This window comes from Lycorma delicatula, chromosome 4 (assembly GCF_047948215.1).
Source record: "Lycorma delicatula isolate Av1 chromosome 4, ASM4794821v1, whole genome shotgun sequence".
In the NCBI taxonomy this organism is placed as follows: Eukaryota; Metazoa; Arthropoda; class Insecta; order Hemiptera; family Fulgoridae; genus Lycorma; species Lycorma delicatula.
Genome location: NC_134458.1, coordinates 72,238,129 through 72,261,517, shown reverse-complemented (window position 1 = coordinate 72,261,517; position 23,389 = coordinate 72,238,129). Strand labels below are relative to the sequence as shown.

The following is a 23,389-nucleotide window of genomic DNA, read 5'->3' as shown; positions in this document are numbered from 1 at the left end:
TATATATATTTTCAGATTTATAAACTAGTAATTATAGTTAATATAATTTCACAATTTATGCAGGGATTCTGCAATTTCACATTTTGGAAAAATGCCATGTAAATAAAGACCTTGATAAAATATGAATTTGGGGGATGAAAACCGATAATTTTATAAATAAAATTATTCCGAAAAAAATATTCAGTGTTCTGTTATTTAATACAAAAATTATTCTTTTCAGTAACATAATTATTGATATTATTGTACAATAATTGGTCCTGGACAGGACGGTAAACTGTTCTGATCTCCTGAGGGGTTCATATTCCCTCTTGAGAGTAGACCATTTGACTTTCCTCTGATTATTCTTTATCCCATCTTCTCTGGATCACTTTTATGGGGATTCCAAAAAAAGATAAGCTGCCTCGTCAGGTCATTATGTTGGTGTATGATTCAGTTTCTTGTAGATTCATCCAGGACTCTGTTTATATACAGGTCTTTGTAGAAATTCAAACTAAAGTAAATTTTATTCATGTAAACATAGGGCTCTGCTCACAATAATTACAAAACATATGATATCCTTTTTGATTGTAATTGTTGTTAACATTGTAATTACATTTATATTTGCATAATTGTTTTATATAACTTAAATCTAATCACTATCACAATCGATAGTCACAAGTGAATGCTAATATCTTATATTATAAATGTGTATGCTGTTCGACTACAAGAACTGATTTATTAAGGCTTTGGCCGTTGACATTTCACTCTTAGTCCAGACTTTTTAGTTTCTAGGATAGTACTTCTTGAATTATTCTAGACATTGTGGAACCATTACGCTATAAGTGTTGCAGTTTACCATCTTAAGGCCAACCCACATTAGACAGATGGAATATGAACAAAGGTAACCTTAAAAAAAGATAATACTATTGAATGGAATATCCACCTGCGTAAACAGTTTTCTTAAAATTTGTTCGTCTGGGATGGACTAGCCTTTCCTTAGGACCCTTATTCTTTATTGAGGATTTTTTTTTAAATAAATATATTTGTAAATACATAAATTTAATCTATCTGTTTGAAAAAATATTTTTTTTTTTTACGTTTTGCTGGCTTAATGTAAAAATGTTTTATACTTAATGATTTAAAAATCTCTTTGGTTTGAAATAATGTATTGCAGTACATTTATTATTTTCATCTGTTGTCACACAGATTTGATATTTTAGAATGTTAGTTTCAAAATTCTAAAACCCAAACTGTCAGATTTTAACAGTTCAGTGTTTTTTTTTAGATTTTTTTTATGAAACATGAAACTCTCATAAACACTCAAATGACAATAATTTTAACCATTTATTAGTAAAATTCATCTGTATAATTTACATTTTTTTATTTCTACATGATCATTGCATCAAAATCTTTTGTTTGCTATATTTTTTTACAAGCAAAATATGTCTATATTTGTAGGTACCTATTTGAGCTAAAAAAAAAGCCCATTTGGTGATGCAATTATGTTATAGTTTATACATGCATTAAGAACTTTTTGTTCATCACCTTTGAAGAACAAACAGATTTAAATCTATCAGAAGTTTCTCGTTTTACTTTTTATGTAAAGTATTTTCATAACCTGAAAAACTGTATTTTTCTTACAGATGTATGTTTATACCATTAACCCAATTGATCTTATCTTTTTCAGTGTGAAAAAAGATTACATAAATCAAAAAATTAATTTTCACTAGCCACAGTTGACTGAAAGTATTTATAACCCGAGTTGTTGAACTGTTGTATCGATCGATTGTTGGTAGTTTTTAATTGGAAAACAAAATGATGTTCATTTTTGCTCAATTTTCAGCGAGTGTGCAGAGTTAAAATGCCTTTTTAAAATGGTAAATGCAGTGTTCACATTGTATAGTGTATGGTATTTTTCTGTTTATTATGATAGATCTATAGAGGTTGTTATAAAAATGGTAATTCTCTTTCAGTAGTAATTTTATTTTTATTATCTGCTATTGCCTTTGTGAGTATGTGTATGTGTATGTGTATGTGTGTGTGTGTGTGTGTGTGAGAAGAAATGTGATTATTCAGTAAATTAAACAAATTGTTAACTTGTTTGGTGACTTCCATATCTTTCATTTGTCGTTGATTTGATTATTATATTATAAATAAAAATAGTATGATGAATTCATCTACCTTTGTTTCATAATTGTTATGTCTATAATAAGTAATAATAGAATAATAATATTTTACCTATGTGAACCATAAAATTTTCAGCTGGAACAAAAATATTAAAAATTATTGCCAAATAAGGTAACAGTTTTATGTAATACACATTATTTTATAACTTATTTTGGTAGACATAAAGAAACTGAAATATTTATGTAGCATTGATTTTTAATAATAAAAAAAAAAATTATAAATCATTATTTTCTCTTTGTTTCATTACTGTTATTATTGTATATTTAAAACACCAAATAATTTGTTTAATGTAATTATAAAATTGTCTTTTACTTAAATTTTTGAGGTAATGAATGTACTGTTAATAATTTTACAGTAAAATACTTTAAATGAACTGTTTTGTGGGAGCAAGACTCACTAATGAAAATTCTGCTGATTCAATCTAATTATAACTGTTTAAAATCTTTAATTTTCATTTACTAGCTTGAATAGGTGTTAGCTAAGAACTGAGAGCATAAAAATTTGTACATGCTGAATCAGTAGATGTTTTTTATTCTTTTTTTTAATCGGATACAAAGAAAAGAAATTATTAATATTAATTTTATGTTTACTATAACAAAATTAAAATAAAAATATATGAAAACATTGATCAAAAAACTTTTTTTCATGATGATTAAGAATCTATTTAAACAACATTAAAGTTTACCTAATTGTTTCATGTAGAAACTCTGCAGAACTGTCAGTTCTGCAGAGACGAGTTGATAGACTGATTGTTTTGCTATTATTAAAAATATGAGTTATTTATTATCCTGGAAAATTTATTATTTACTAATTACTTATATATTTTTGAAATAAAAAAACAGTGTAACATCTTTCATTCACCGAGCTAGCATTCTGAAAAACAAAAATTAAGATTGATCTTAATTTAGGTTTCAGAGTAAACCAAACTTAAGTAAAAAAGAATTAGAAAAAGAGTTAACTTGAGTAAAAGAAAAAATATAACTTTAACAAGCAGAAAAAACATAGACTTAAATAAATCTTCATCTTAAAATAGAAATTACTAAACAAATTTCAGAAAATCAATAAAAAAGACACAAACAAAAAACATAAATAATATAAAACAACATAAATAATTTAAAAAACACCTTTAAAAACAAAAAACTATGCCTACCTAAATGATCATAAACAGCAGTACCAGTTAAATAAAAAAGACCACTAACCAGAAGCTTTTTTGTTATTTTAGTTAACCAAATCATTGGGATTTCAAACAAGAGCTAAAAAAATGCATTAGTTATGCAGATGTTAGGCCTCGTTTTTCCTTTATTACAAAAGTCATGCCATAATTTGAAAATAATCCCAAATTATTGTTTTGTTTTTTGTTTTTTTTAAACAAATTCTTTCAATTTACAAAAATTAATTTTAAATGTAGGGCCATTTTATGAAGCTTTTGTGTAGTTTTGAATTGTAATTAATTTACTGCTTATTATAGAATAACCTATGTTTGATAAAGTAAACAATTAATATGACCAATATCATTAAAGATTATTCAAATTAATGGACTTTGCTGAATTTTATGTGTACTTTATTTTTTATAGTCTTTTTCTTTGATTAAATATTCTTTTTCAATACAGAATATTGAAACTGCCAGTGGTCTATAGTAAGTGTCTGAATAAGTATTATCTGAGTGGAAATTGAAATGGTTTTTCAATTACTGATAGTAAATATCAGTAACAATAAGAAAGCAGTCAGAATGAGAGCGATCAGATTTGATTGAAATCAGTAGTAATATAACAAGTTAATACAGTTCTTTTATAGAATTTTTGGTTCAACTGATATTTACTTAAACTTTATAGAACTTTATCGTAGTATATCCTTGCTATAAGTTTTATGAGCCAAAATATGTTAATCTATAAAACATTAAGATTTAAGAACATGTTCATTTGGATTTTTATAGTAGTCTGAAAATTTTTTTATTTTGGTGGTTTAGTGTGTCATGTGAAAATAAATGTTAAGTTTTTTGAAAATGATTAATGTTAAATGTTTCAAATTTATCAGTTAATCATATTTGATGTAATTTTCCCATAATGGTTTTTATTGTTTTTTTCTTGACAGAAATTCTTTCAATTTACAAAAATTAGTTTTAAACATATGACCAAAACATTTGTATAGTTTTGAATTCTAATTAATCTATTGTTTATTATGGAATAATTTATGTTTGATAAATTAAATGATTATTAATGTCAACAATATCATTAAAAATTCTGTAAAAAAATTAACTTTGTTGAATTTTATGTATACTTTATTTTCTAGTTTTTTAGACCTTTTTTTACCAGACATCTGTTTTACTCTTGGGAAATTTCTGTTATTTTATTAAATTTCATGCATTTTAATAGCAGTTTGATCCCATTTTGAATGAATAGTCTTACCATTTTACACGGTTAAAAAAGTTTTTTTTCCAGAAATTTTCTGATCTGTTTTTATTTCTTTTTCAGTACTTGTAAATGTACAATAATAATAAAAATAAAGATATTAAATAAATTAATGTGTCTTATTTATACCTTGTAAAATAAAAATGTAATAACTGTTTTATATGTACCAAGATGTTCCAGACGTAGGTGTATTAACAGTAATTATTATGCATTCGCTGCACATCTGACAAGGAATTAATCACCCTCCAGAACTAATTACATAAAAGTAAACCTTTTTTATAGAAATTGAATATTAATGATATTAGTATTGCATGCTTTCTCTGGTGCCTGCAGAACTCCACTTATCTGGAATTCTCATTTTTGGAGTTCAAAAAAAAAAATCTTATTTTGGATTGTATATTAAAATTATATCTTGATGTTTGAATAAAAAATAATTTCTGTACTGTTGATGAAATTTAGTTAGAATAAAGGAATATAGAGTGAAATTATAATGTTCTAGATTAAATTCTGGTCCAAAGTATCTGTTCACGATTAAATCTTTGTGATTGTGTAAGAAAATTTATTTTTTTAGAAAGAAAATAATACCCGGGTTACAAAGAAGCGAGAATGAAGTGGTTTACTGTTTTTCTTCTTGCTGGTGGTAAGTGTCGCATTACCACCAGCAACTAAATTTTGTCTCTCTTTATAATACCCTATACAAATGATGGGAGATAATAAGTTAAGCGGAAGAGCAGAAATAGGTTAAACAGGAAAATGGATTAAGCGCTACCAATTTAGATGCATAGATAGAATATGTTTGGCCGGTTATAGGGACCTGACATCATGACTGTAATAGCTGTGTTTAAATTGGGCTTTTAAATCATTTTAAAGCTGTTTTATTTGAAATTTCTTGTAATATGTTGTGACCACTAGAAATTACTTTTTTTAAGTAAGAAGGATTAGAAGTACTGTTCTCCACTCTTTTATTAACTATCTTGATCTATAAATACTACCAAGCTTACTTTAATTAAATATTAGAATATACCTATACCATAAACCAGTGTTACCTCTGCTTGCAGGTGTTGTCACCATTTGCTTCAATATTATTAGAGTACTAAAAAAAAGTGTACACCCGTTAGTCAAAAGATGTTCCAACAGGTTCTTTTTACAAAAAAAAAGAAGAAATCATGTCTATTTATTCATTTCTTTAGCCATATAGAAAGTGTAGATTAATGAACCCAGAATCACAAAATTAAGATTTGTATCTAGCCATTTTGCTTTCGTAAATGTTCTCTAAAAGTCCCAGCAATCTCTAAAATTACTAAAAAGCAAACTTTTTTCACCCTGGTTTAATAATTTAACTGCGTGCGATAGAAAAAAAATCTTAGTATGACTTTCCCAGAAATAACTATGAAATCTGCCCCTTTTTTTTAGAAGATTTCATTAATTCAAAGACAGGAGTCATCTTAAATTCCGATTACAGTGGTTGAACCTCCTTTGTGTATATTTTAGTGCCATATAATGAGATATAAGTGAACCTGAAATTTTTATTACAACTCTCAAGATAACAGTCGTTTTATACTAGGGTTACAAAGAAGCGAGAATGAAGTGGTTTACTATTTCCTTCTCCAAAGAGTGAAATATACTGCTTTCCATCAGCATGCCAGATTCACTGAAATATAGAAACCGAGCCTTACAAGTATAATAAAATAATACAATCTCTTAACATGACATGATCACATAAAATCGTAATATTAGTTATATATACTCTGCCGCTTAGATATGCACATTACGTAAAATAGGTCCCTTGATTAACAATTAAAACGATCAATCCCAATACCAATTTTATATTTAACTGACAAAAAGCAGCAACATATTTTGATAAATACATACACACAATAAATCTCTTTTTATCAAATAATATAATAGTAGCTTAGTTTTTTAATCGTTGAGGGTGCTTTTGCCATTTCATATACTTGCTTTATATAGTGTGGTAAAATTTTTATATTAAAATTAGATGAAATTTCATTGTCTAATTTCAATCTGTCATAAATGTTCAAACAGGCATTCTATTTTATGATTTGGACACATATACATTTACACTGTAAAATGGAAATTTTATACCAGATAACATAAATTATTTACAGGATATATATATATATATATATATATAGAGAGAGAGAGAGAGAGAGAGCACAATATGAAAATGAAAAACTTCTAATCTATACAACATTAATAATTATACATACAAACAACCTTTGTGTTATAAAATTTCATAGCTTTCTGAAATAATTGTTTGTACTTCAATTTACAGATAGATTTATTAAAAAGCACACATCACATTTATCCAGACATAATTATTAACTAGTATGAAATGAATATCAGTAGTACAGATATGGCGGTTGTAGGATAATTTTGACATTTGACTCCTGATTTGTGCAATGCACAAGTTACAATGCAACTAACAAGCTCACAGTATCTAATACATCCATATTAAAACCAGAAGGTGATTCTGGTACGGTTTTGATCTTTGACCCCCCTACCAGTGCAACTAAAAAGGTACTTGTTATGGAACCGCCATGGTGTTCGAAGCAACTAACAAGCGTACAAGAAAACTAAACCTATCCTATAGGTGGTAGTGTTTAAAAGTAAACGATAAATTAGAACGAAATTTCCAGGTAGTTGAGATCTGGTCGATCGAGAGTGTATCTGATGCAAGTGAAAGTACTTACACTATCCCGTGTGAATCACGAAGATGGGACGAATGGTTGCGTATATATTATAAGAGCATCCCCAAAACAGCGTCCTAGAGGCATTCTGATGTTACGAGATCCTGTAGCGAGATCCTTTTAGGGACTAGAGGAGTTGATACTTCTGATACATCCTAATTTTTTAAATCGGATATAGATGAAATATGGAATTGCAAAGTCCATTAACAGAAAAAGAACTATTGAAGATATTTTTAATGAAGAGCCTGTTCCGCAACGCGAACCTTTTTCTTTCTCACAGTCGATTGAGATAAAACAATGATCGACAATTCATAGCCTGGACACCAGCTAAAAAGGGTAAATATTGGTGAAACTGGATTTGTTTGAAACGAGTGAAATAGAAGTTTATCATTCAAGGATAGGTATAAAAGAACAAAAACTAGATTGGAAATAGTTTAGTGAAAAGGATGAACGAATGGAAGTGATAAATGACCTCATATCTCAGTCATGTGATATATTAAAACATGACAGGATGCAGGAGACTAGTGAGATCAATTGCAAAGGTTCAACCATAAAAGTAGATTCGCTTAATCATGATCTACATTTTATTTTTTAAGTTTATGTAATTAGAATTTTTTTCGCAGGATTAAAACGTAAAACAGGAAAATGGACAATAGATATAAACGAGCTAGGTTGGAAGCAGTCCAACATGTGGAAGAGTTTATTCTATTGAAAATAAATTCGCATGCAATCTTTTAACGTATTATAAAAATGATAATGATGTGTGCAGATGTATGAATGGCATTGCAGAATGCTAGTAATGTCGCGTTAATATTGATAGTCTTTAACTCGTTATTGTTCAGTAAAGTTTAACACACTAATAGAGTTAATATATGAAAAACCTACGTACGATCGGTTATATAAAATATGTAAGATTTAAAACTAGAAATTTTGACACATATGGCATAAAAAATGTAGATATTGCAATTCAGAACGCAACTGATCGATCAGTTGCTTGAGGAGGAAGCTAGTTTTGAAGGAAAATAGAGTGGATGGACTATTGTCACATTAGATGAAATATTAGTAAGAATAAATAAATTTCGTCTCTTAAGAGATTCATGTTACATACCGTTACCATCAAAAGGACGCTGTTGTTAATATAAAGACAGGATAAATTCTGTTTTAAATGGTCTATCCTTTGTCTTTTCGTTAAAGGTCCTCATCGTGAACGAGTAGATAAGCGGAATACGGCTCTTAGATAAATTCGATTTTTGCGGTATAAAGTTCCCTACTTCGTTAGGGTAAATAAAAATATTTGAAGAAAAGAATATTGTTTCTGTGAATGTATATTCATTTGATGAGAGTGGAATAATTCCATTAAAAGAACGGAGTGAACAGTTTGATTTACTGCTGTTAACAAAAAATGAAGGTTTTCATTATTGTTATATAGTCGATTTTGAAAGAGTGATCGATTCACAATTAACCAAAAACAACCATAGGATTACTATCTGTAAAAGATATTTAAAATTTTATAAAACCGATAAAAATTGTACTTTAAAAATTATTGAGCATACAGAAGAAAGATGTAAATTAAATACACCAGCAAACATTATTGTTGCAGGGGTTGAAAGGGATGGATCACCTCCCATGTTAAAATTTATAACTTTTTACCATGTTTCCGGTACCAATTTGTTATGCTGATTTTGAATGCATACTAAAGCCTGTTTCAACATATCCCAGCGACAAAAAACCTTTTACAGTTTCTACTGAATACCATACTCCGATGAGTTTTTGTGTATATTTTACTATTAATCCAGCTTTCCAGATTTTATACGTGGTGCAATACCATTAACTCCTTTTTTATACAGAGGAAAAGGCGCTTCTAAAAAATTCATGTCTGTTTTCCGATACCGATAAATTTGAAAATTATGCAATTATTAATAAAAAAATATTTTTACCGATGAAAACAGAATCGCGTTTGAGTCTGCAATTTCTTGTCAAATGTGTGGAGTTGGATTTAGTTTGCAAATAATATCCGTTCGAGATCATTGTCATTTAACAGGCCAACATAGAGCTGCCGTATGTAACGAATACAGTTTGCAAAGGCGAAACCAAACGTTTCTTCCGGCTTTTCTTCATAACAGCTGAAATTATGATTCGCATTTTATCGTTAAGGAAATGGGGTATGAAGCATTTTCATTTACAAAAACTGTTGATAATCATATGTATCCGTTTTGTCGACTCAATTCGTTTTATGTCATTTAGTTTAGATTATCTAGTTAAAACATTACCAACTGAAAAATTGTATAATTTAAAAAATTTTTAAACAAAATCTCCATCGTAACTCGAAAAGGAATTTATCCTTATGAGTATAATAATTCATGGGAGGTTTTAGAAGAGACTGAATTGCCGAAGAAAGATAAATTCTTCAGCTGTCTTATGGGAGAAGATATTACTGAAGATTGTTAAAGAACAATTTAGATTCGGAGTAACAGTACAAGGTGAAAAGATAAATATGCTAAGATTTGCTGATGATATAGTAATTCTAGCTGAGAGTAAAAAGGATTTAGAAGAAACAATGAATGGTATGGATGAAGTCCTACGCAAGAACTATCGCATGAAAATAAACAAGAACAAAACAAAAGTAATGAAATGTAGTATAAATAACAAAGATGGACCACTGAATGTGAAAATAGGAGGAGAAAAGATTATGGAGGTAGAAGAATTTTGTTATTTGGGAAGTAGAATTACTAAAGATGGACGAAGCAGGAGCGATATAAAATGCCGAATAGCACAAGCTAAACGAGCCTTCAGTAAGAAATATAATTTGTTTACATCAAAAATTAATTTAAATGTCAGGAAAAGATTTTTGAAAGTGTATATTTGGAGTGTCGCTTTATATGGAAGTGAAACTTGGACGATCGGAGTATCTGAGAAGAAAAGATTAGAAGCTTTTGAAATGTGGTGCTATAGGAGAATGTTAAAAATCAGATGGGTGGATAAAGTGACAAATGAAGAGGTATTGCGGCAAATAGATGAAGAAAGAAGCATTTGGAAAAATATAGTAAAAAGAAGAGACAGACTTATAGGCCTCATACTAAGACATACTAACTCACACATACTAAGGCATCCTGGAATAGTCGCTTTAATATTGGAAGGACAGGTAGAAGGAAAAAATTGTGTAGGCAGGCCACGTTTGGAATATGTAAAACAAATTGTTAGGGATGTAGGATGTAGAGGGTATACTGAAATGAAACGACTAGCTCTAGAAAGGGAATCTTGGAGAGCTGCATCAAACCAGTCAAATGACTGAAGACAAAAAAAAATTTGGTGATGAACTCGATGAATTGTTTTAGGATGATGTTATTGTAACATATTAATTCGAAAAGTTCGTGGTCTTTCTTTCCGATTACAATCGCTTTTTTGAAAAACAATAAACTCGTAGTAGTTTCTGTTCTTGAAAAAATAAAGCATCCCGTTGTTGAAACGGGTCTTCCCTTCTATGTCCGCTGGTATTCCTGGGAATAGATTAGAAACGAAATCAGTCCTCACCGCGGTGAAAGAAGATTCTTCTGTCTCTAAACACGTAGTCTTCGTTGTAGATGAAATAAGTTTTTCCGGTATATGGTTTACAACCCTGTTGATCTTACAGAGTTGAACAATTTTGAAGTAAATTCGTGAATTATGTGACCTTTCCCACCTACGTGTGAATCACGAACGATATTGCGGGTTATGCGGATCGCATTTACAGTTGAAATACTAACCGGTTCCTTGGATGTGTGTCATGTATGGAGCCAGAACCACCTCATCGAATCCAAAAGGGTACGGATTGAGTAGGGTTTTATAAAATTACTTTTTCGGAACATAAAAGCTGCGATCTCATTGATGTAGGGTCAACCTTAATCTTTAGTATACATTTTGGTAGTTTTTTCCTACTGCGATGTCTTTTTTACCATTTTCCTTCGTCGGTCATGCTCATTTACGTTTTCTTTGTTTTGTCATTCTCGCAATTGTTCATCCCATGTTTTAGTTTTAAGCTCAGATCTTCGATTTCATACATTCCTGGGGTGAGCGATATTCATTATTTCCACCATAATAGAACATGTTTATCCCTTTTCTACTTTGTAGATGTTGTTACAGGACATGAAATCGGCTAAACCGACCTTCCACGCTGCATCACTTGTTCTATTGGTGGAAAGAATTTAGCCGTCAGTATAGACGACTTTCCGTTCAAAGAGAACATATCAAAAACTCTAAACACAAATGTACGCAAACGACTGAATCAAATTCCTGTCTGCAATCTAAATTATACTAGATAGAGATCTTCTTTCCACCTGATCGAAAATAACTAACCCATTCTTTAGTAGGGCGCAAGTTGCGTAACTAACAAAATAAATGATGTTATTCCCCCGTTTTATGTAACATACCCAGAGGGTACCAGGATTAATGACCTTATCTAAGTTTACTATTTCGGATTTTTTTATTCTAGCCGGCAGAATATCGCGCATGAAAACTCCTCTAAAGTAAGGCAATTTAACTTTCTGCTCTCGTAACAGTTCTACATCCGTCAATGGACGAATAGGAAGACGGTGTAATAATTCTAACGCCGTCTTACGCATTGACAACGAGGCCTGCGGTACAGTTTGCGATGTCGTCTTTTTAACCCGCATCCTTAAAAATAAAAAATAAACCATAAAAATGTAATTGTAAATAATAAAATTGAAATAAATGTTCAGATTTTAATGAAAAAAAATGTTCACACCCAATTTACAGAAAAAGTATGGCAAATAATGGAAAATTACAGTGAGTAACTCTTATTAGATATTTTATCACAAGTAGGATAGGATGACTGAAGAAGTTATAATAGGAAATCCAACAGTGTTCCTCCCAATCTCTTGAGATGGTGTGAGGAATGAGAAGTGTGGTGGACACCTCTCTTATGAGTTCCAAGTTTTTTGCAAGAACTAGTGGTTTTAAGTGGATTTAGGTTTAGTTTTTTTTTTTTATGAATGTGTAAGAATTAAGGTGTGTGCATTGCAGGGTTGAGGCCTGGGCGGAGAATGCCAGGTGCATGTAAAAACTATCATTTGGCATGACCAAATGAATTAAATTCAATCTAATTTAGTTGAACATGACAACTATACATTATTACATTGAATGAGGGTGCATTACCTGATATGACATTATATAACTAATGATGAATTCATGGATTCATACTATTTTGTTGTGTTTATATGTGATTTTCACTGATAATTATCAAACATTAGAAAAAAGTATATATATATATATATATATATATATATATATATATATATATATATATATATATATATATGTTTTTAACTTTATATGAAATATAAACAACCAAAACACAATAATTAATAAGTTATACTGTCCATATTAATTTCCAAGAATTGATTTTATGGAATCCCGCATCTTCAGTTGATATTGAATTCTATAATTCCATTATATATACTACTTTTAAAAATTTGTTATTTTAGATTGCTCTCTATAAGAAATTTTTTAAAAGAACTAACTATATATATCATATAATTATAAAATTCAATACCAACTGAAGATGCAGTATCCTGTGAAAATCAATTCTTGGAAATTAATATGGTAAGTTTAACATGTATAATTATTGTGTTTTGGTGGTTTATCTTTCATTTAATAATAAATTTCATTACCACAATCGTCAATATATTAATGAAGTAATTGAATTTATATATATATATAATAATAACCTTCTGGATAATATATACTGTTTTTATCAAATTCAAAAGATAAAACCAGAAAGATTTGTTTGTGCGGATGAGAACGCGAAGTCACGTTTCTGGAATAGCGGCTTCACCGATGAGGACGGTGAATCAATTAAGCGCTTTTTGCACAACATAATTTGCAGGTGTATAATGTACCTGGTGAGTTGCTGAGTTGCCCACCTAAGCAGGTATGGTGACGGGCGTCGTGTATTTGTTTGATTGACCGAATACATGGGCAGCCAAGAGTTGGGGAGAGATAGTGTAAAAGGGTTGTCCGCCGGGCAGTATGTTGGTCAGTTATTTCGTGTAGTGGAGTTTGATTCACTTTTGAGGCTGAAGTTGCTCAGTGGGTGTTGCATCGTGTCTTATGCTGACGATGGTCTCCTGCTTGACGAGGTAGGATCATTGAAGGAGGTTGAATTTCAACCCGATAAAGCATGCAGGATATACTAGCTAAAGGGTCATCGACACAAGTCGTCTTAATAGCTCGCACAATTCTACTATGAAGTTCATCAAAGACCGTTTGGCTGTGATACGGACAGTCGGCTTATCGATGTTTCGAACACGAAATATATTCAAAGTCCTCACAGAGACAAGTATATGGGGGGATCACGCTTTCTTATTTTTCTGACTTCCCGTTTGTCCCAGACCAAAACCACACCGGATCTCCACCGATCCTGGCCTCCACTATCTCCTGACTGTAAATCCAAAAAATCCGAAATATTTCCTTCCCCCACAAATTTTCTTCACCAGGTCAAATCCTTCCGTTTCTAGCCGTTACAAGCCATTTCTGTCCTATCCGAACTTTGACCTAATATATCCTACCAAAACGAAATGTGGAAACTAGAAACTGCAAGATTTGGCGGCTCATGCAACACAACCACTGTTACTGTTTGTACAACGCGTCTGGCTGCACCTGCCTTTGGTTATTTCACTACGAAACATAAGGCAAAAGTAATTGAAAATATTTTTTTATATTAAGTACTGTCACCTCCTAGTTGTGTTTGTTGGGTATCACTAAGAATTGTGCAAACTAAATTTTTATCCGTACGCGGTACGGGTGACCTGTTATAACTAATATTTTTAAGATGGAGGCCGACTGTTATGAAACCTACATTCTTTGACCACTCAAAGTTTGTGGTATTGTACTGACCAAACTGTTGCTCTGAAAAAATTACAATACACAAATATTTTTTATTAAGTCAACAGGCTTTAATTTTCATTTATCATTATTATTCTCACTAGCATGAGTTTAGTGAACACAGCAAGGTCCCAGCGGCAGAGTCCTTTGACTAGACAGGAAGGGCGAGTGAAGCGAACCTAGGCCGGCTAAATATCCACTCTAACCACAACAGGAAACGCAAGTAACAGCGCAGATGAAGCCATGATGGGGATGCTAAAAATGACGATTAATAAGTATCAAGGACAATAGTTGAAGTTGGCTGGCATTGACTTAAGAGAGGACTGTTTCTCTCACGGTCAATTTTATGTTGTTTGATCTGGAGTAAGTTCACATAGCAGCTTATTCATTCTAGTACCACAAAAAATGATTGCTCAAAATTTTCTAAAAAACCTTTTTTCCAAGAAAATCTAAAAATAATTTCTTAATTAAATAATTCTTATTTATAGTTTGCTGTAAAAAAAAAAAAATATTGTGGATGAAGCCATGACGGGGAAACGCTAGTATATATTTATATTCTCATATGAGAATTTAAAGTTTTTTTCATTTAAGAAGATAAATGTGTCTACTATGAAAAATATTTTAAACAAAAATCAAAGGGGGTTCACCAATTTGTTACTTAACACCATCTGTCCTAGTCTTTTATCTAATATCTGTGATGCATGTAATCCACGTGAGGTACAATTAGCAGCACAGAGGTTTTTCTCTGAGAGTAATGATGGTCACTATATACTGCCACATAAAAGCTATCACTTTTAAGGGTGAATATTACCCACATTTCAGTGCCGTGATGTACTAATATATAACTGCATATTTGGCTCAGTGAAGATAACAGTGGGAAATAACTTCATTCCTAACTTTTCCTTCATTAATCATGTCTTGGGGTGTTTGTTATTCTTAAAAATAGCTGCCATTTACAGGAGTGAATACATTAGGTTGCTTGCAACATTATCTTTATGCCTCTTTACATAAATATTAGGAATCATTTTTTTACAGTGCTGTCTAAGTTGTTTTTTTTCATGTTTGTTTACAGTTAATTTTTGCATTAACTGCATTAACTCAGTTAGTAAAACTGTGGAAAAATTACAACTCAACTCTTGAATTTTCTTGCCAGCTACTTTATAATAAGATAATGTTTTATATTAATTTGATAAAGAATATCATCTTCTTTATTATTTAAAGATTTAATAAAGATAAAATTTTAAATGAAATTTTATTTTTTTATTTTGTGCTTATGTTGCAATACTTGTGCATAAAAAAAGATAGAAAATTGGCCAAAAATATAAACTAATGTTAACATATTCAACGTAATTACTTCTAAAAAAAAATATATATTGATTGTTTAAATATAAGTTCATCTAAATGAGCTACTTTCTTTTGTTCAGCAATTAAGAAAATTGAAAAGTTAATAATGAAATAAAATGAAAGTTGAAGTTGAAAATATAAGAGAATAAGCTAGAAGTAATGACTGTCAAAATCAAAGGAATAATTATAAGTTAAAAATTGATGTAAAAGAATAATGATATACCAAAGTTGAAGAAATGTTGCTGTTTAGGAAGTTAAATTATAAAGTACTGGCAGCATAAGGAAGATTTTAAATGCAGACTTGCCTAAGCAAGAAAAAAATTCCCTTGCTTGTTCTGTTTGTTTCTTGCAGAATAACAATTGCAAGAACCGAATAATTTTATTTGTTATTTAATGAATTATTCCTAATTCTTAAAATATTTATTTAGAGTATAGCCATAAGTAGGCAATTATTTTTAAAGAAAGCAATAAGTATAATGAAACTTTTTTTGTACAATAGGAAAAAATACTTTTGAAACTGATTCAAAAAGAAGATATTGAAAATTAATATTTGGCATAAATGGATTTTACAATAAATCAACTAAGAAAGAATTTCATGGCATTATATTAAAATAAAATTCAGCTTTGTGGGTGACACCTGAGGTGTCGCCCATGATTAGTTCATTTTTTATAAGTTACTGTGGAAGGATATCAAGTTTTAAACTATCAGAGTTAGTCCATCTTTGGGTTATCATCCCCTTACCACTATTTATCTTTTTTCCTTATCTTGGAACAATTCTTCCATGGATAGGTACCTTTGGATAGAAATTGTAAAATTGCTGCCTAGTTCCAATTATGACACTTTCTAGTTTTCTTTTCTTTCTTTTTTGAAGCTTAAAGAAATGGTGACTCTTCGTGTAAGACAGTGTTTTTGCACAATTGTAATAAAACACCAACTACTGGTTTTTAATAGTAAATAAAAAGCCATGTCTCCTAAGACAGAGGTTAGAATACATGAAGAACGTATATAAAATTATACTGAATATTTGAACTTATTAAATTAATTGTGGGGCAGCTAAATTTTCTATTACAAATAGAAAAGAATTGAAAAGTTTATTAAACTATCTAATTATAATTACCACAACAAAGAAATTGGATATTAAAACCTGTATAGACAGTTTTGAATACTACCCCTTTAAAAGTCTTGCTTTAGTTATTGGAGTCTTTGAAATGGATATGAATTATATAAATTCAGTCTAAGACAAGACTGGCTTCTAGACAAAAGTTAAAATTATTCCTTGAACTAATTCATATACACTCAAGAGACTGTATACTGGAGAGAGCAGTATGACTACATCATTTTACAATCACTGGTACAAATGGGAGTGATGTTGGTTACATCATACCACCTACCTACATTAACACATTCAATTCTACAGCAACAGTAGTGTACTCCTGCCACCTAGGTTGCAGCATATGAACTAATACTTTTCCCAGGATTATGGTAATGTTATGCATGTTGACATGAGAAAGATGTTCTATTTTAGCATCAAAACAGTTGAAAGATTCATGTGATAAGTGCAACAAAACTTAACTTACTAGCATACATTTTAAAGTATAAGTGCATTATAAGGAGGAGAATCCAAAGTATAAAAAACATACATTGCCATAAAAGATTACTTTGCAGTGAATGTTATGCTGATTTTTCTGTCAATTAAGGTATGTAAGTTTACATTAGATTATAATTTCATTACATTGTGGCAGATTTGAATTTGCAACTGTTGGCACTCCTCAGCCAACCATAGCCAGCACTCCTAGCATACCCAGCACATCCTAACCATAGTAGCACAGCCTACTGACAATTAACATTTTTATGATAGTAAGGAAAAAAATTAAATGACATGGCCACCACTTCCTTCACTTCATTACTGCCACTGTTACATATGTAGCAACTACTAGCAGCTTGATCAGCAGATTGTTATTTTTCTTTTGATGAAAAATTTGCATTAACTTAATATTACTTTGATAACAGTGATAATTCATAATTTAATATAAACATATTAACATCACTAAACAGTACCCATATAATTTGATGAAAGATTTGAATTTATAACTCATAATTACATATAAGCATACTAACATCATTAAACAATACCCATATAAATAAATGTACTCGTACATACAGTAGTAAGCATTGCTTTAAACTTGTCCATGTTTTATGCCAGAAAGACCACACAACTGTTTAATTGATATCAAAATAGTTTCACTTATTTATATATTAATTAATAATTACTATTATTACTTTTGACTGAATTTCCTGAACAAATTGAAGACAATGTGCATACTGCATTGTTTCTCACTGAAGGGTGTACACAAGTCTGTTTTTTTACACTTTCAAGCCTAGACTTTCATGCAGCTGTGATGCATGTAAAGCATTTTTATACAATCTAAACTAGTTGCAAGCTTTCTCTGAGAGTAATGACATTCATCACTAAGGTGGTCATCTTTGTGGGGATTTGATCATCATCTAATATATTGTTATGATGTGGTCATTATATTAACAGTATATTTGGCTGATTAAAGAAGTGAAAACGCTTTTCATCTTCACTTTCCTCCTTATGATCTCTTTTTTAATACAAATTTTTTGTTGTTATGTTTCAGGTATTCAAAATTTATGCTAATTATTATAATGATGAGTTAATATTATTGAAATTCTTAATAATGGTTATTGAACCACCAAATTTAAAGTTTTTTTTTGCACAATTACATCGTTTTTACCATTAGTTGTATTATGGTCACTTCCAAGAGTTCCTCATAATTGAGCTGAAAATTTAATGGGCTGGTAAGAGAGTATTTTTTTGTTATTTCTAAACATAATTATTTTTTAGCTATGTGAAATTAATGTTAATTGGTAATGTTTTCACAAATTGTTATTGATTTGAAATCTAAACTATTGTAATGTCATATTGAACTAAACTGTATAATAAAATATTTGTACAACGTTACTTCAAAACATTTTCAATCATCCTCAACGATTGAGGTGCTGCTGATTTCACTCTGGCATCAGAAAATGCCAGATGGTGGTCAAGAAACTTGTGCGATTTGAATTGTATCCATTCATTTAGACTATAATAGTTATGTGGTTTTGTATTTCATAATTCAAGTGTGTTAAGATGTGGTCCTTTCTGTGTATATGTAAAATATTGTTGTCAATGTTGATAGACGTTTGACTGTATTTACTAGGTGGTTATCAAATATTGTCTAAATGTCACTGTAGAGGTAATTTAAGTGATCACTGTATGTTTGCTTAAAACTACATCCTTTTTGACCAATGTGGAGCATTGTGCAATTAGTACAGTAATAACTGATTTTGTTTGTTTATTGTTCTGAAAACTCAACATTGTATCTGAATTTTTTAAATTTATGAATTATTCTCCCTAAAAATTTGTTTTTATACCCTAAGATAATTCATCTTTTGTTTTGTTTATTGCATTTTGTTTTTTATTTATTTTGTGATTTTGATTTTTTATTAATTTATATTATCTTTTATTAAGAATTTTAGCTAGTGGCGAGTTCTTTTTTTAATAGTGCTCGTTGAGTTAAATTTATACAATAAAAAGTATGGCTTTAGTTATCTATTTTCCAAAATGCCATACATCAAGACAAGCATCATAGAATCCGTTATTAACAGAGATATGGAGACATAACATATTTTAATAGAGGAAGAATTTGATAAACGTTCATGAAAAATGTAAGTTGTTTTGGAGCACTAAAGGTCTTGAAAAAATAAAAATTTTACAGATTGGAATATCTTAAAATATCTCTTCACAATCCTAAAAAATGAATAATTAACCATAAATCAGGTGCTAAAGAAGATAAATGCTGACATTAGTATGAAGCTGATACCTCTACAGATGTAATAGCAGCAGAGCACTTTTTCCTTTTTTTTTAGCTTTCAGGACCACTGTTAAGTATTGCAGATACTTACTTAGCAGAGCACTTACATATAAATATATGTTTAGACCTGGTTCCTCTACAATGAAGCCAAGCCCAGATAGATATATTTGTAATTTTAAATATAGAAAGGTTTGAAATTTCTGGAAAAGAAAACAATTCACTGTAAAGTAATAGCCATAAGTGTCGAAAAAAATAAATAAAGATAAATAATAAAATTTTATATTGTATTGTAAAGTCATAAGAGAAAGAAACCTGTAACAATAAAGCAAAAGATAAGTGGCATTTGAATCTATACAGACTTTTGCAGAAATTCACTAGTAATGAATTAAAAACTGGTTAGAAGACAGGCATAAAAGAGACTGGTGTAAAAGATTGGAATAAAAGAGTAAAAAAGTGGCTTTTCCTGGGTCCTGATTAATTGAATTATCAAAATTTATTAACCCAAATGTCAAATCATAAACAAAAACTCATTTTCCATTTTTTTTTCTCTGAAAGAAGTTAGTAAAGATCGACAGATGTGTAAAATTGTTTCTAAACACACTCTTGATATCACAGAGAAACATTTACAAAAAAAAAAGAAATAAAAGATGCAAGAGATGAGACATTTTAGTCAAGCACTAATGGATGAGAAGGTAATTTAACTAATTAGTAAACAAGTAAAAAAATAACAATGTATTGAGTCTCATTAATGTTTGTTATGTGAAATCAATATTTTCTTCCTGAACAGTAAAAAAGATGTACAAGGGTTGCATTTTTTGGAACTTTTTTATATAGTACCAAATTTATTTTGAAAATTCCAAAATAAATATTAACTTATGAAGATTTTTATTAACAAATTGTATGTTTAATATCAACAAACTGTATGACCAAACCTATTCAATTTGATAGTAATATACAGTAATACAAATTTCTAGCACTTGCTTGATTGCATCTAATATTTTATTTCAATGGAATTGTACCCCAGCAGCTTGGGATGCTCGTTATTCTTAGCAACGGCTTGATAATTTTTAGGAATGTCTTTGTCTTGTGTCAGGTTTGCATGTAGCAACTCCAGTTATGGTACCTAACATACATATTAGACTTTGTGGCATATGAGTGATGCACTCGTATTTGTCACGATCTATATAAAAGACTCGTTTTTATATTTTACACCATAAATTTTTTTTTTATAAGTCAATATAGATATAGACAATGACAATCGACATAGACAACAGCATGAAATCTAGTAAAAGAATTTCTAGGTTTTTGCATAACAAAATAATGTAATAAAATGTAATTTTTTTATGTGACCTAAAAAGATACATAATAAAATATAATTTTATTTAGTTTTACCATATTTATATAATGTAGCAATTAAATTTATATATGGTAGTAATTAGATTTATGTATAGTAATAGTAAGGTTCATTAGCTACTAAAAAAATGTAAACCAACAGCAAGCAGTGAATCACAATTAGCACTTTTAACTTCAATGATCTATAGCTACCAGTTCATTGAATTATCACTTTATTATACCTCACATCTTTCAATTCAAATATGTTACTCCATGAGATGATGCATGTTGTAGACCCATCAAGTGGTAAGAACTGCAGTATATTATCAGCCCCATAACTCATATTATACTTAATTATTAATAAACAGCAATATGCTAATGACAATGAGAGTTAGAGAAAAGTTTTGATTTTATAATTTTTTCATTTCTATCTAAATATATTTATTTTATAAGCAGGAGGTCTTTCAACATTTTTTTTAATTTTATTTTAAAGGTTTCGAATATCTCGTTGGACCCATACAGAAATTGGCTCATCAGTTTATTTTTTACAACATCCATTAAGATATGAATCTGAACAAGAAAACAGAAATCCTTTAAGAGAAACTAGAAGTTGCTATGTCCTTGGTTCTGTTAAAACTACTGCTGTTCATATAACAAAATCTGTTTAAAACTTATTTATTATGTATTTGTTATTATTGCATCTGAATTATTTTGCAATATTGAATGTATTTAAATTTCTTTTTGTTTTTTTGAATTTAAATGATTGTAAATTCTGTTAATGTTTCAGTGATTATTATATTTAAAATACGAAAATATTTTTAATATTTAATGTAACTGTAGAAAATTATTTTTTGTAATAAATTGGAAGGCAAAAAAACATTAAAAAATCATTTACAGAAAAATGTTTATTTAAATTTAAAACTGGATAGTCATAAGTATGGTATTACTTTCCTAGCTATGCTGGTTAAATCATGGAACAGTTATTTCATTTTATAAACTTTATGACTACGTTGAAAAATTTTGCCCGTTTAATGTTTAAGAAACATTACTTACCTTTTTAATGGAACATAATCATTTTATGAAACAGTTACTAACATAATTATATAACTTATTTGACAAATAAACTTTTATCTACAGAAATATTTTTATGTTCTAGATTTGACATCATACACAACTTATAAAATCTAATTAAAAATAAATATTGTATTAAATAAATTCAAGTTGAAAATACAAAAAAAAAAATTTTTTTTAATTTCTCTAAAATAGGGGCCCCTGAACCAAGACTACTAATATGCTTTACAAATTTTATTAAATAAAATAAAATTGAAATTCCAAAATATTTTTTTTTTTTAGATTGGGGACCCCTATTAAAGTGTTTTTTTGTTTGTTTTTGTAATTTTTATCATTACAAAAATAAGTTTTTTAGGCATTGAAAATTTGGAATTGCAAAACAAAAATTAATCTTAGGGGCTCCCTTACTCCATGGGGAGTAATTGGGTAAAATTAATTTAAAAAAAGTAGTCCTAAAATAGTAATACTAAAATTAACAAAAAAATTGTTCAAAAATATTGAAAAATAAAAAGGATACAGTCATAATTTTAAATAAATTCAAATATAATTTTTTAGGAAGGGGTGAAAATATTTTGCCAAATTTTTTTGTAGATATATTAGACATTTGGGAATAGTGAAATATACAATATTTTCACATTTTAATTCACTTATAGAAATAGTTATTTGGTTGGCCAGTTCCAATAAAAAGCTTAAATTAGCTGTAAATCATCTAATCTTTTGAAATCTTCAACTCAGAACAATGGTCTAATCCAAGCCTCTTATGTAGAAATATGTATTAATTTAAAGAACAAACTGGATACGATTTGATCTGGAAGCTTAATTCAAAGAAATAAATTTTACTAAATATGAAGATGAGTTCAAACTTTGTTAGAAAACACATTAGAAACTTATAGAAAAAAAGGGTCAACAAAAAATAGAAAAAACAGCAAAACAGCTTTACTCTGGAATAATAGAAAAGAAAATTCAAAAAAGTATACACAAAATATATTCCCCTCCATATAAGCAACAAGGTAAAAAATATTTTTTACAAAAAAAAAAAACCATTACTTTAACATTGCCAAGGTTACATCCGAGAAATTGGCCATTGTCTTCAGGAACGTAAAGATAAAAAAATAAGCCCATCAAAAGAGCAGGTATTCATCAGTTGATTTTTAAAGACAATTGTAAATTTGATTATGTAAACAAAAAAAGGATAATTGCAATTAAAATAAAGGACAGTTTGCTTGTTATAAATATAGAAAACTAGGTTAGTTTATTGGAAGTGAGAATGGAGTGAGAAGTTGGGAAACATGCTTATATGTTATTGATGAATATCAATAATTTTCTAATAGCCTTTCAGAATTTTAAATTTATTAAAAGTTTTTCATGAAAGTTTTCTATCCTTAGAACATTAATCAGTTATCATCATTAGCTGGTGTTCTGGCTGGCGGCAGGTCCCTTATGCCATCACTCTCTCCATCCATTTCTGTTCCAAGTCTCCTCCTTTATTTGCTTGTAGTTTACAATCTTCACCTCATCTATGTATTAACTTCATTCTTCTTCACTTTATTTATTCTTCTACTGACCTTCCCTGTACAGTTGTCAAAACTCCACTTCCTCTAACCA

General features: G+C 29.4%; 1 protein-coding gene across 6 annotated transcripts in view; it reads left to right on the top strand.

Moving 5' to 3' along the window:
* LOC142323550 (uncharacterized) overlaps nucleotides 1–21,477 on the top strand; it is a 316,556-nt gene extending 295,079 nt beyond the window's left edge. For 2 of the 6 annotated variants that reach the window (XR_012756124.1, XR_012756123.1), the window contains one exon: nucleotides 1,667–4,421. Coding sequence is in view for 3 of the 6 variants with exons in the window: in XM_075363336.1 (XP_075219451.1) it covers nucleotides 21,207–21,381 (175 nt within the window). In the remaining 3 variants the exon portion in view is untranslated. Of the gene's footprint in view, nucleotides 1–1,666; nucleotides 4,422–21,206 lie in introns of those variants that run through there. The other 4 variants (XM_075363336.1, XM_075363328.1, XM_075363329.1 and 1 more) reach the window with 4 other exon arrangements.
* The last annotated feature ends 1,912 nt before the right edge of the window (nucleotides 21,478–23,389 follow it).